The sequence below is a fragment of the Panthera leo genome, chromosome F3 (assembly GCF_018350215.1).
Source record: "Panthera leo isolate Ple1 chromosome F3, P.leo_Ple1_pat1.1, whole genome shotgun sequence".
In the NCBI taxonomy this organism is placed as follows: Eukaryota; Metazoa; Chordata; class Mammalia; order Carnivora; family Felidae; genus Panthera; species Panthera leo.
The window spans coordinates 45,317,511-45,333,249 of NC_056696.1; the positions used below are offsets into that span (position 1 = coordinate 45,317,511).

Below are 15,739 nucleotides of genomic sequence, written 5' to 3' on the forward strand. Positions count from 1 at the left end.
GAGATTCATGGCTTTAAGTTCTTGGATTAGAAAAGAAAGTTTAAAATTAAATAGTAAAGTGGAAATGAAGGCAACAGTTACAGAGTTTAGAAGTGGTTTCTGCAAATGAGAACAGAGAAATAAATGGGGCAGCACCTGATGGTAATATGTGGTGAAGGAAGACTTTGTTTTTTCTGCTTTTTCTTTCTTTTTTTAGTGGGCAAAATTTTTAGAAATTCTGTATCCTAAAGGAAATGATCCACCAGAGATGGTAAAATGAACGATACAGGAAAGTGAAAAGTTGGAAGAATGCAGTCAGAGGGTTTATAAGATAGAATATGATCCAGTGTAGAAGGTTTCTCTCTGCTAAGTGTGTAAAATGCTCACTCATTTTAACAAGAGGCGAGTATGTAGTCAGATGTGGTGGAGAGCGCTATGGACACTTTATTATTTCTATTTTCTTATAGTGGTTGAGATCGTCAGAAAAGAGGGGAGAGATGGTAGAAGTTTGAGGAGCTATATGAAATAGTTCTCTAGAGCAGCAGGGGAGTGAATGACCTGGAGAAATGTGGAGTTGCTGAGCAATGCTCCTCTCCTATGTGATAGTATGGACTCTGAATGTGAAGTAAGGCCTGTTTAGCACATACGTGTGTTTGTGCCTGCCATCTGTTATTTGTAGTAGAAAGAGAGTTGGATTTAGCAAGGTTGTAGTTCTGCCTATAGAGTGGGCCTGAGTCAGAGAGGCAAGCAAAATGATTGTTTATGCCAGAGTCTGCTTACTTGGCGAAACATTTGGTACAAGCCGGTAAGCAGGGAAATGAGAATGTGGGCATAGAGATAAAGAGAATGAGAGTATCGATAGATTGAAGTTGCTGATGATGTCGGACATTCTTTGGAATCACAGTCCCAGATAGTGAGCTGGAAAGTAAGAGGTGCTGAATGGACAGAGGAACGTTGGCTTATGTTGTGATGTGTTTTAAAAGGTTTAGACACAAGGGATGCCTGGGTGGCTCAGTTGGTTAAGCATCCGACTTTGGCTCAGGTCATGATCTTGCAGTTCACGAGTTTGAGCCCTGCGTCTGGCTCTGTGCTGACAGCTCGGAGCCTGGACACTGCTTCACATTCTGTGTGTGTGTCTCTCTCTGTCCCTTCTCTGCTAGTATTCTGTCTCTCTCTCTCTCAAAAATAAATAAAACATTAAAAAAAAAGGTTCAGACACTTTACTTTCAATATCTTGTTCACTCAGTCTGTCATTAGGTGTACTCCTAAAGATTTGTTCAAAGTTAAATATCCATTCAGTCATTTTAATGTATGCAGCATAGTAGATTTACCATTTAGACGGGTTTTCTTTGCAGTGGCAAAAGAATTTAATTTTTTGAGCTCAACTGGACATATGGATTTTTACATAAATGGCCTACTTCTGAAAAAAACCTGTAGTGTTTACTTTGCTCTTTTAGCTTTCTTGGCACAACTGATTTTTAAACTTCTTGCTTTTGAAACTGAAAAAAAAATACATAATAACACCTCTCATTTATTTGCCGTTACTAAATATTGATTTCAGGCTAAAGATTATGTGTATATATTTATACGTATTATATAGGTGATGTGTTTTCATAACAACCTTGCAAGGATGTTATTACTAGCTTCAGTTTGTAGATTAATAAAACAATACTGTGGTTAGCTATTTTAAGTTCTTAAGTGCATATGGTTCAGAGCTCACAGACCTAGTATTTATACTTTATTCTGTCTGTGTCAGGGAAAAATTGTATCAGACATTGTTAAACAAGCAAGGGAGATTTTATTTAGGACTGTTGCGGTAAAGGAGAGAGATTGAACTCAACAACTTGGAAACAAAAGGTTAGAGGATTTTTAAGTTCTGGGATGAACACAGTGGAAAAATCCTGGAGAGGGGAGATTACTCCATGTGGTTCCACCATGATTTGCTAATTGTCTCTTAGGAAAGTTAGGGTCCTATGTTCCCATAGATAAGGGAGGTAGAGGCTCTCGCTTCTTTGTTGAATACCTTTCAGAGCGATGGCCCTCAGGTTCTTGAGAAAGACATTTCTGGTTTGTAAAACCGGTGAAAGCCTGGGAGAGGATTTAAATCTCAAAGGGGCAGAAAAAAAGAATTTATAATTGGACTTTTTCTAAAATAAAGGTTCTAAGAAAAGGGAGGTCAGAGGCCTATGGTCAGGAAGAAACGTGTCAGGAAATCAAGCTGAGGGAAACTTTAAAACCACCTTGGTCATCTGACTCCAAAGACTTTAAGTTGTAACTTTCAGAAAAAGATTTATTTTAAACTATGTTGTTAGCTTTCCTCTTAAATGTCAAAGATGCTCATTTTTTCCTGATTATTACATGCATTTTTGAACATATGGAATCTTAGAGTAAAAGGCAAACAGTCATCAAACATTCAGACAGCAAATTCCCTATGTGACCCTTTCAGACAGCATGAGAAAAGAGCTGAAATACAATGTTTGCCGTTGTAGCGGGGGGAAAGTAATTTTCCTTTGCACTCTAGGTTCTGTGGCTGTTTCCCCCTGGTAATAAAAGAATAACAAGAGAAAAGCAATCAGAAGTTTAATATGTATACCTCATGTGTACATGGGAGATACCCAGGAAAGCTGGTATCCCCCAAATGACCCAAGCCATCACCTTCAATACTATCTTCAACTAATGACAAAAGAATGATGTGGGAGTGGGGAGACTAGTTCTGGGAGATTATCAAGGCAAGTATAGTAAGGTTGTTATGCTGATTTAAGTCTGGTGCCTTCTCCACTGATAAAGAGCTGTCAGTCATCCTTCTCTTCCTGGTACAGGGAGAGAGTTACCCTTACAAATGGTGCTTTACTTTATGAATAAGGGTAGTATCTACTCTGGATTAAGAGCTTCTCCCATGGCTGCTTTTTCTCAAAAATAATCAGATCAAAATAATCTTTATGCTAAAAAGGCATACTCTGGAATGGCATATTCTGCTACCCTTCACAATTTAAGCTTTTTTTAAAAGAATTTTATTTTGTCTTAAGCAGATCCATTTTGAGCATTGTAACACTTTAACACAATAACCATTTCTGTTATTTCATTACCTAATAAAATGTACCTTAAATTCTTTGGAAAGATATTGCAAAAGTTTTTGCTTGTTAATTCAACCCAGTGGTTAATAATACATTCTCACAAACATCTTCCTGTCTAATTGATAAAATCACAGAATTTCAAACTGTGAATTTTAAACTTGTTAAGACACCCTGTGATCACCAGTGTAACTCATTTTTTAATCTGTCCAGAAATATCTTTTGGTAAATTCTTGGCAGATGATTATCACTGAACTTCAGGTACATGCTTTCAAGATAGCCTAGCCTCTTTATGAATCACTTTAGTGATTATTCACTTGACACATGTCAATGGGCTTTGTGAGAGTTTTAAAATGCTGTGGTCACAACTTTGTTAAGAATAAATCAGGGAAGACTCAAGAGGATTATGATCTGGAGTTAGATTTGCTGTTAATGGTGATTCCTGAAGAACCTGGGAGAGGATTTAAATATGCAAAAGACACCATTTAAGGGGTGTAAGGCTCTGGGCAAATTATTAGAACTTAGGCCAACAAGCTCTAAGAAATAATACAAGATTTCAGCTTTGAGAAGCAGAGCGCAAAATAGGCTTTGGTTCTTGACAAGTAAAGACAGAAAGTATATGTGTTATTTAGCTAACCATAAAGTAGACTCGGTACACAGTCCCAAAATTTCTGGTAAGAAGATTCTAGGAATATGCTATATCTGGAATTTCAAACAGCCAGTCAGGTTTTTGCCATTATGCATCTGTAACTCTCAGCTGTAAGAATGGAAATCAGAAGTAGGATTCCAGTCCCTGAGAGATCATTGGAAGGAGCAGGAAGTACAAATAATCTTAAAACTGGAATCCAAGATAATGTTTCTGTCTCAAACATAATGTCAAATCCCTTCTGTTTAAACTTGGCAGAAAGATGAAATTATCCTAGCAGTCAAGTTTTGATACCAAAATCTAAATGCTAGACTAAGATTTCTTTAATTATTTTTGACTATGGTGTCCATAGTTCTTGAAGATTGGATTACTGCTGAACCTATAGATGTTTGACTCAAACTAGATGGCTTCCTAATAGCTTGGTAGTCTAAAAGGCAACATGATGATTTAATGTTTTATATCTATTAGAGTTTTTGGTTATATTCTTCATTTTTAGTATTTTATTTAAGAACATTCTGAATTACTTTTGTACTTAATAAATATACATCAAATTTGAAGCCTAATTCTCCAAAGACATCAATTACAATTCATTACAAATGAACTATGCAGTTTCCTTAATTCAATCATAAAGTCAAACCAATTAATCATAGATAACACATACATAGATCCTATGTGTCAGAATTACATTCAATTTTTTTGTATCATTAGCTATATATATATGTGTATATATATACATACATATATATGTATATAGGTAACCTTATAATATATCAGCTATATATCTAACCTTATAATTTATCAGTTTACTTATTAGACCCAGACAGTGTAATTGTGAACAAAATGGCCCCTTGCAGTCAAGGTGCTTTTGAGTCTAATGCAACGTCTTGAGAGGGACTTCTAGGAGTATATTATTCTCTAGGCAAGGAGTATGTTTGGCAAGAGTTGTTTATAAAACAGTACATTTGAGTTGCGTTTAGGAAAGATTTGTTTTCCAGTTTGCTGCAAGTTGTTTTACTCTTGTATAAATGTTGTATCTACATTGTTCAAGGATCTATAAATTGGGGGCAAATTTATATACATATATTATTTTAAGTTTCATAATTCACTTTTACTTGATCCTAAAAACTGTTTCCAGTAGATAAGTTATCAAAATATACTCAAAATATAAAAAAAATAAATCTATCATTTGTTAAGTGCTACATATGTATGTTTATAATTGAAAATGGGGTTGAAAGTGACCTTTGATCACACTAACGTCTTAGCCATTTTCTGAGTTGTAGACTGTATTTGAGAATCTAATGAAAATTACAGATTCTCATGGAGAGGTGGGGAAACAACTTATGTATAAAATTTCATCTAAAATGTTGAGTTCTCTCATGGGTCACTTGGAGTTCAGAAATAAAGACCTTTGCCATAGGTAAAGGGATTTGTTTTAGGTCCTTAGAATGCCAACAAATAATTTTTAGATATTTCAAATTATAAAAGTTGAATTTTATGAAGATGATTTTAGCCAATTTAATTTTTAGGTAAACTGACTTTAGGAGAAATGTTCTGCTTTCGCAGCAGCAATAGACACTTATGATGACCCAATAATACCCTGTGTTATCTTCCTTTATTATTTAGGCTGTTTATTCCAAAGTTGTCACAGTTGATGCTTTTATTTTTTGGTTACAATTAAATTTAACGTGTCTTATTTCAGGCTGAATTTTGTCAGCAAGGAAAAAAACGAAATCAATATCATTTTCTGTTGTTAGAAGAATGAATTAAAAATCTTGTTTCTGTGCTGTTTTATTATCTGTATTAGCAAATACCTATTTCCTATTTCTTATGTGACATTTATGCCCTGGTACCTTGTTTCCTTTTTCCTTACTTAGTGCTCCACTCACAAGGTCACAAGACTTGAGGACTGATTGACTGCAGGGGTATCAGGGAGGGAGGGAAGGATGGAGGAGAGTATTGGATGCAGAGGTATCAGGATTTAGTGTCTGGTAAAACCCACCTCTTTGACAAGAAAGAATTACCAGCAGATCTGAAGATGAGTTCAATTTGGGATAAAAAAGCCAAAGGACAATCAGGGACATTGGTGTCATGGAATCCAAGGGAGAAAATTTTAGGGAGCCAGTGGTCTACCTGTCAAATGTTGCCAGATATCATGTGAAATAAGAAGAGCCAGCTGCCTACCTCCACTTTACTAACAATTGAAACTTTTATCCTGAGAATCAGATTTGGTTAGTAATTTTACTTACGCAGTTTGTAATTCTAGAGTGAAATTAGAGCTCCGAATTTGTGACTAAAGCTCACGCTTTGTCTGCTTGGTTTTTTTAAATAGACTTTTTTTTTTTTTTTAGCAGTTTTGGGTTTATAGAAAAATCGAACAAAAAATATGGAGAGTTTCCACCATCCCTCCTCCCCAGTTTCCACTGTTACTAGCATCTTGTGTTACTGTGGTACATTTGCGACAACTGATTTATACAGGTTGATATTTGCAAATAAATACATTATTATTATTAAAGTCCATAGTTTACATTAAGGTTTATTCTTTGCTTTGTACATTCTGTGGGTTTTGACAAATGTAGAATGATATCTCTCCATCATTACGATATCTTTCAGAATACTTTCACTGCTCTAAAAATCCCCTGTATTCCACCTATCCATCCCTACTTCTCCACTTGCCCCCACTGCCAAGCCCACTAGCAAACACTGATCTGTTTACACTTTCTATAGTGTCCCTTCTCCAGATGTCATATAGTTGGAATCATATGGTATGTAGCCTTTTAAGTTAGGCTTCTTTTATTTAGCAGTGTTTGAGTTTTCTCTGTGTCTTTCCATGGCTGGACAGCTCATTTCTCTTTATTGCTGAAAAATGTTCTATTATTGGGATGTACCCATTTGTTTTATCAATTTACCTATTGAAGGACATCTTGTTTACTTCCAAGTTTTTGCAATTATGAATAAGGCTGCTGTAAACAACCAGGGTCAGGTTTCAGGTGGATAAATCATTTGGGTGAATACCATGGGACCCAAATGCTGGATGATATGGTAAGGGTATGCTTAGTTTTATAAGAAAGTGTAGACTGTCTTTCAAAGTTGCTAAACCATTTTGCATTCCCACCAGCAATAAATGAGACTTTCTACTGTCCCACATCCTCACTGGTATTTGGTGTTGTTGGTGTTTTGGATTTTAGTCATTCCAGTAGTTGTGTGGTGGTATTTCACTGTTTTAATTTGCAATTCCCTAATGATATATGATGTTAAACATCTTTTCATATGCTTATTTGTCATCTGTAAATCTTCTTTGGTGAGGTGTCTGTTAAGATCTTTTGCTCGCTTTCAAAGTGGGTTGTTTGTTTTCTTATTATCATTTACTCCTTTTCTCTTACCAGTAACTTTATATTTAACATGCATCTCTCCTAAATTGCTTATGGTTGGGTCTTATTTCTTTTGTTCTAATATTCTTTATGTTTTAATATGTTCAGTTCATTAACATTCAGTGCTATCATTTATATGGTTGGATGTAGGTCTACCTAAGTTGTTTTCTGTTTTCCCTTTTCTACATTTAAAAAAATTATTTGACTTTTTTTTTCTTTTAGGAATTCAAGTTTTTTTTTTTAATTTTTTTTTTTAACGTTTTATTTATTTTTGAGACAGAGAGAGACAGAGAGCATGAACAGAGGAGGGGCAGAGAGAGAGGGAGACACAGAATCGGAAGCAGGCTCCAGGCTCCGAGCCATCAGCCCAGAGCCCGACACGGGGCTCGAACTCACGGACCGCGAGATCGTGACCTGAACTGAAGTCGGATGCTTAACCGACTGAGCCACCCAGGCGCCCCTAGGAATTCAAGTTTTATATACCTATTGGCTTTTTAGGAATTATCTTTTGAAATTTTTTTAGTGACTGCTCTAGGGACTACAATACATGGCCTTACCTTTTCATAGTCCACTTCATGTTAATATCGCACCATTTATTTTTAAATATGACACAATTTATTGAAGTTAGAAACTTTGCACTTATTCTTCTGTTACTTTCATACATTTCATATCCCATAAGACAATACTTTATTTTTTCTTTATGGATATATCTGTATTTTAAAGAATTCCAGAGGAAAGCTCTTATTTTATATTCACTCAGTAGTAACCATTTCTTATAGTCTTTTTTGAAATCTAAAGTTTTCACTCTGGTATCATTTCCCTTCAGCATACAGAAGTTTCTTACACTTGTAGTCTGATACTGATGACGACACACTTTCTTAGATTTCATTAATTGAAGAAGCCTTTATTTCACCTCTTTGAAGGATCTTTCTCTATAAAATTATGGTGTAATAGTTTTTTCCTCCCCTCATTCTAGAGTTTAGGATACTGTTTCCGTGTTACCTGGTTTCCATGATTGCTGATAAAAATCCTTGGTCACAAAACTGTGTTTCTTTGGCTGTTTTCAAAATATTGTCTTTACTTCTGGTTTTCAGTAATTTAACTACAATGTGGTTAGTGTGGTCATCTTTTCATTTATGCAGTTGGGGATTTTCTGAGCTTCTTGAACTTGGGAAAGTATGCCTTTAATAAAATTGGGCAGTTTCTGGCTACTATTTCTTCAAATCATTTTCTGTTCTATTTTCTCTTTTGTGTTCTTCCTGGAAATCCAATTATATTATATAAGACATTTTTACATTGTTGCACAAGTCCCTGAACTGTGTTCCTTCTCTATTCCTCTTCTCTTTGTTTTTCAAATTGGATAAATTCTGTTGATCTATGATCAAGTTCACTGACTCTTTCCTATGTCATCTCCATTCTACTTCAAAGCCCATTCAGTGAATATTTTTCAGGTATTTTTGCTTTTTGTTTAATTAAAAAAAATATTTTTTAGCGGCACCTGGGTAGCTCAGGCAGTTAGGTATTTGACTTTGGCTCAAGTCATGATCTCATGGTTTGTGGGCTCGAGCCCCATGTCGGGCTCTGTGCTGATGACAGCTCAGAGCCTGGAGTCTGCTTCGGATTCTCTATCTCCCTCTCTCTCTTTGCCCCTCCCCTGCTTGTGTGCTCACACCCACGCATGCACTGTCTCTCTCTCTCAAATCAACAAATAAATATTTTTTCAAATTTTAAAAATATTTTCTATTAGTTTAGAGTTTTCCTCTATTTATTATGAGATTTCCTTTATCTCAGTGATGATATTTTTATTATCTGCTTTAAGCCCTAGTCTGATAATTCACACATCTAGATCATCTAGAGGCTAATGTTTATTGGATTTAATTTTGTTTGTTTCCCATGAAATAAACAAATAGGTCACATTTTTCTGGCACTTCCTATATTCAATAATTTTGCAATGTATTCTGAATATTATGTTATGTTGTGGAGACTTGGAGTCTCTTATATTCCTCCAAAGAGTGTTGATAGTCTTGTTTTAGCAAGCAGTTAATTTGGTTCACTTGAATACAATCTCTCTTACCCTAGCATTTGGCAGTGATTCAAATCTCAGTTGAGATTGCTCTTATTCTGTCCCATGTATGCATGGTTTAGCGGTTAGCCAGGGTTGTATAAATTTATACACAGGATTTGTGGCTTCTGTTCTCTGCCTGTCCCTTTTCTGGGGTCTACTACCCATCCAGAATAATGTTTAACCAAATACCGGGGCACCTCATGACCCAGCCAAGTTGATACATAAAATTAACCATCACACTGTATCAGGTTCATTGAATGTTTGCCTGGAAGACACACATTGTCCATTTATCCACTTTAGGAATTCGGAGTTACTGTTCATCAACTTTCATGCCTCTTAAAGTTACTAACTACCTACAGCAGCTTCTTTCTGCACTTCTTTAAATAATCCCTTATATCCATTTATATTTTCAATTGCCCTCTTGTTTGCCTAACAGCATTGTGAAATAGAACTTCCTTTGATGATACAAATGCTTATATCTCCACTGTTCCATAAAGCTTTGGATTAGCCACATGTGGCTTTGAACACTTGAAATATGGCCAGTGTGACAGGGAAATAGAATGCTTAATTTTAGTTACTTTAAATTCAGACAGCCACATGTGGCTAATGGCTACTCTAAGGGCCGTGCTACCCTGGAAAATGTTTTTGTTTCCTTTTTCAAAATGTATTTTAGCTGACTCATTTCTCTAATAATTTGCTTTGATCTACTTAATGAATTAAGTAATAATTTATGGGGTCACACTATGTGTAAGATTTAATGTTAAGCAGGATTTTTATTCCTTTTCTAAATCTTAGCACCTTCTTTTTTTTTTTTTTTTTAACTGTTTTGGTATTTTTAATATCTGAAAGTTACTGATCTTTTCCAAATGACCCATGTAGAGTCAAGATTCTTTTACTTTTACTTTTATATAGAAACAAATTTTAAATAGTGTATTCTCTACATGTGTGGTTGCTGTAGTCCTTCCTCTCTTGCCAGTCTTTCTAAAAGTGTTAAAATTGTTATAAATCCATATTTTTTCCATGGAAACTGTTACTAAAAACTATTAGTTGTGCTGCATTGTTGAAGCCTTCTGACCCTCAACTATTTTCCAAGAAGAGTACTTTTAAGTTTTTGAAGAAACTTTCCTCTTACTCTCTGCTAATTTTTTAAGTGCTGGTAATTAGCACTGATTGAATTAGGTATTGTTAATCTCCTTTGTAGAAATAATAATATTTACAAATAGTATATAATATTTACAATTTTTTACAATTAATAATACATTTATTTACAAATAATAATACAAATACAATTATTTACAAATAATTTACAAATAATAATATTTACAAATAAGTCCTTGAATTAATTATTTTGTATGTTTGTATGTTTAATTAAAATATGTTTAACTTTAAATTGTGGATGTGAGCATTTAACACACTGGTTGATTATTTTTACTTTATGTAGTATAAATTTTTCATTTTATTTCATGATATTTTGATATTTATCATTTCAGGACCACCAAACAATTTTGAGAGCATGGGCTGTAAAAGATTTTGCTCCAAATTGCCCTTTGTATGTCCAGATATTGAAGCCTGAAAATAAATTTCATATCAAATTTGCTGGTAAGTTTAATTTCAAATTTCAACTTGGATGGTAAGAGATATATCTCTGAAATTAGTGGCAACTTAATATATTCATGAATGTATAGAATAGAGGGATTCCTTTTATCATCTACTTGTTATAAAAGAAGTTACTCACTTTAAAAAGTGGCAAGATAATATTTTGGGAGTGTATCTTTAATTTTTTATATAACCTGGTGATTTTAGCAACTGAATTTCCTGGATATCTTGATAAGACTATAAGTAGATTAGCACTTACAGTTTTATGCATAATATAAACACAGGTTTCAAATGCTATATATCTATTAATTTATTCTTATGTTTACACAGATAGTGTTTTGCTATAGATTATTTAATACACAAGTAAACTTCCCATGCATTAGAGTAATACTGAAATGTATTCAAGTACAAATAGATTTATTTAGAGATAGATTTTGAAAACATTTCAAGAAAAACATACATGTGAGTTTTTCATAGAGACACTGCTTTTGAAGTAATTTCATCTGAGATTATACTTTAAACTGTTAGGAAATTGAACAGTAAGATGATACTTTAATTTTTTCTTAAATGTTTCTGTAGGAACTAATTTTGATCCAGACAGTAATTTATATTCATGTAAAAAAAAAAACAACTTTGTTTTTTTAACATTTCACCTTCATAATTGAAGCTGCAAACACCATTAAGATGTAAACCATTTTAACTATGCGTTAGCAAAATGCATTTCCTTCAGAAGATGTGTTTACATATCTTATAATGTTTACCTATTTGTATATGATTTTTAGTGAAAAAATTATAAGCATTAAGAAATTTCTAAATAATAACAAAAAATATTGCCATTCAATTTGCTCTGTTTTTTTATCTTTTAACTTTGCTTCTAATGGCACCATTTTTTTTCCCCTAAAATTTATTGTAAACAAAGCAATGGCTCTCAACTATGGCAGCATTTAAGTGTCTGTCTGGAAGGTTTTTTTAAGTACTAATAACTGATTAAAATTGTGATGATGGTGCCAGGGCATTTTTAAGCCTGTTCCCTAAACTGAAAATTAAAATAACAGCACCTCCTTTGTAAATGACTTTGTGAAATTTAGTGGAAAATACATGTAAATTCTCCATCTGCTACCTGTTACATATTTAATTAGCATTAAAGAAATGCCAATTGTTTATTTAAAAGACCTTTGAAACTAAGCTGCTCCCTTTTTATTGTTATTTAGCAAAAGGAATATTTTTATAAAATTCTTATCATACCTGATAATGACTTCTAATGATATAATTTTTTAGGAAGGTGGTAATGGCATAAGCATCAGACCAAGTCCTAAAAATGAGAATTTAAATTTGAGTGCCACCACTTAAGATTTAGGTAGGCAAATTAGAGTTCTGAACCCCATATTTCTTTTTTGTTAAATTATGTATCGTAATTATGATGTCTTTATTCCATTGGTTAGGATTAACAGTAAGAATTAAATAATATCTGAAACATACTAGGTGCTCAATAAATGGAAATCGAATGTGGATCACAATTTTGAATGTGTTATTGCTAGATTTCAGAATAGACTTTTATTCTTTTCCCTTTCTTAGCAGGCCATAGATAGGCTCACAACAGATAGATCAAACTCACTGAAACAGTCCACCTTTACAAACAAGAAATTACAAAGACTATTTGTATCGATTCTCTTTCATATTCTTATTTTACCATTTTTTTGATAAACCCATTGAAATGAATGAGATAGTTAAAAGTTCTATCCTGATAGTGTATCACAATATATCTAATTTATGGCACCTGCTGAAATTCCTCTTAATGATGTCTGTATTCTTTTATGGCTGAGATTACAACATCTCAGAGGAACTCTTTTCTTACATTATAAAAAGATGAAAGCATCCTAGTTTCATTAAAACGCCATAAGACAGTTTGGGGTGATGTATGAGACTCTGCAACCAATATAATATATTTTACATCTCAGCATGAGGTTAAAAGATTATGGACTTTGCATTTCAAAAGGAAGTGTATCAAGCTGACACTTAGTTTGTATGGAAGATTGTTAAAATAATGGTCTTCAATGAACCATGTTCCCTGTGTCTATGTCCTATGTTGATGGGACCTTGCAGCTTACACCATTAAGAGATGAAATGCAATTCCCCACCACTTGAATAGGTGCTGGTCTTGTGACTTGCTTTGCCCAATAGAATGTGACAAAAGTTACACTTTATGACTTCAGAGGCTAAGCCTTAAAAGTCTGTGCTTTTGCTTTCCCTTCACTGGAACATTACCCAGAGACTGCATGTAAAGGATCCCAATTTAGCCTCCCTAAAGATGAACAATCACTTGGAAAATGAGACTTACCCATCCTAGGCATCCTACCTCTCTAGCTCCTGACTTGCCCACAGCCAACCCAAGGAGTCATGTTAACCTACAGAATTTTGAGAAATGAAAGTGTTGCTTGCTTTAAGTCACTATGCTTTGTAGTTATTTGTTATTTGGCAATAGATAATAGATAACAATAGATAATAGAAATATCATTTGTAATAAAATATTTGCTTTACTTTTAAACCATATCATTTGATAATATTTATATTACTGTCTTTTCATTCTTATAAATGTTAAATAGCACAATTCTAATTATCACAGGATATAAAATGAGATAATTTTATTTTTTTTATTTACCTTAAAATGTTTATTTATTTTGAGAGAGAGAGTGCATGCATGAGTGAAGGAGGCATAGAAGAGAGAGAGAGAGGGAGAGAGAGACTCTCAAGCAGGCTCCATGCTGTCAGCACAGAGCCCATTATGAGGCTTGGTCTCAGGAACCATGAGATCATGACCTGAGCCAAAATCAAGTCTGACACTTAATCAACTGAGCCACGCAGGTGCCCTGTTTCTCTTTATTTAAATAGCCCCTTTAATACACCCTAAATTGTGGCACTACTACTATGATTATAATTTATATATTTTTAAAAAGTAAATCCATGTTTTTCAAAAAGGAAAAGAAGAAACTTCAAAATTTGGGTTATGAGTTTATAAAATACTAAAAAATAGAAACAATATAGCAACCTACCAATTATTCCTTTATACAGATCTACCTTTCCTATCATGTACGGATCCTTTTCTTCTGAACAAAATGACTATAGGCATTCATTAAGGTAAACTATTGACGTGTTAAAATATCATTTGAATGAATTATTATATCATTAATTATAATTAAAATAATCCTCTACACTTTGATGAGAGTTACAGGGGAAAAGTCTAGGTGGGCTTGATTTCAGCAGCAGAAAAGATATGCTTTTATTCATTTCACCAAGACAGGAAAGTAAAAATAGTAAGTCTAGAGATAGAAAGTCCTCAGTAGAATAATAGCTATGATACAGAATATAAACCCATGCACACTACAAATTTTAATGAGATTCAATAGCATAAAAATATACTTCATGGGGGCGCCTGGGTGGCTCAGTCGGTTGAGCGTCCGACTTCAGCTCTGGTCACGATCTCGCGGTCCGCGAGTTCGAGCCCCGCGTCGGGCTCTGGGCTGATGGCTCAGAGCCTGGAGCCTGCTTCCGATTCTGTGTCTCCCTCTCTCTCTGCCCCTCCCCCGTTCATGCTCTGTCTCTCTCTGTCTCAAAATAAATAAAACTTAAAAAAAATATATACTTCATAGATAATTTGATTATTTTAATCACCACAAGTTTCCTAAGAAGAAAATAAACTCAAACAATCTCATACAAGTTTACTTTCAGCAATTTTCCTTTTTATAATAAATTTATCAAAGTAAAGAAACTGATACTGGGAAATCTGTAAAGAGACCATCCTCTGTCAAATCTTCATTCTTTTATATAGTAACTGCATGATCCCAAGCTCCTTAATTTCTCTTGACTTGAGTTTTTTTTTTAAATTTATTTATATTTTTTAATTTGAAAGAGAGAGAGAGAAAGCAAAGCAGGGGGAGGGGCAGAGAGAGGGAGAGAGAGAGAGAGAGAGAGGGAATCCTAAGCAGGCTTCATGCTCAGCATGGAGCCGAGTGTGAAGTTTGATCCCACAACTCTGGGATCATGACCTGAGTCAAAATCAAGAGTCAGTCATTCAATTGGCTGAGCCACCCAAGCGCCTCTCAACTTGAGTTCTTTGATATAGAAGAAGAGGATAATAAGGGAAACTATCCCATAGGGTTGTTATGATAAAAAAATATTCAAAAGAACATCAGCCACTAGTAATTGGTACCTATCAAATTGATGATTATCATTAATCTTAAATGTCTATTTCTCATCCTAACAAAACTGTGTTACCCTTGTTTCCAGGAAAAGTAACTGAGGATTGCTCATAATGTTTTACAAACTGCTAATTATAGTAAATATTCAAAAAGCACATAGTTCTCAGCTTGCACATGTTTTCCAGAAAATAGTAAAAAAAGATATTTCCCAGACTCATTTTATGAGGCTATCCTAGCCATGATACAAAATTCATTGAAGACAGTATACGCAATGATTAGAGACCAATTTAGTATATAAAATATACTACAGAAGTAACAAAGTAATGTATTTAAAAAATAATATTACCAAGCTGAAATTATTGTAGAAAGAGATCTTTATGTTAAAAGAGAAAATAGTATCATGATTTTAATGCATACAAAAAAAGCATTTGAGAGAGGATTCAGTATCGATTTACAATTAAAAAAAAAAGAAAGAAACAGGGTTAGAAAGCCATGAGGAAAACATTCATTAAGCTAAGGAAAATTATCTACAAAATAACCTAGAGGAATAAAGAACATTTAATGACCACATATTGAAAGTTTACCTTTAAGATTACATTCAAACAAAGGTGCTTACTAAAACCACTTTTATTCAGCTTTTTCCTGGAAATCCTAAGGAGTGCAGTAAGATTACAAAAATAAATAAAAGTAGTAAGCATTGAAAAGCGTGAAATAAAATTGCCATTATTTATATAAGATTATATAATATATAATTATACATATATTCCACTAAGAAAAAGGGGATCTTATACATTTATATGATTTCCAAAATTAAATCT

At 33.8% G+C, this 15,739-nt stretch overlaps 1 protein-coding gene across 3 annotated transcripts in view; it reads left to right on the forward strand.

The window, feature by feature from the left end:
• The window catches only part of KCNT2 (potassium sodium-activated channel subfamily T member 2), a 359,890-nt gene that overhangs the window by 189,998 nt on the left and 154,153 nt on the right, over positions 1-15,739 (forward strand). For all 3 annotated transcript variants that reach the window (XM_042925448.1, XM_042925450.1, XM_042925449.1), the window contains exon 13: positions 10,620-10,728. In XM_042925448.1, coding sequence (XP_042781382.1) covers positions 10,620-10,728 — 109 coding nt within the window. The remainder of the gene's footprint in view (positions 1-10,619; positions 10,729-15,739) is intronic.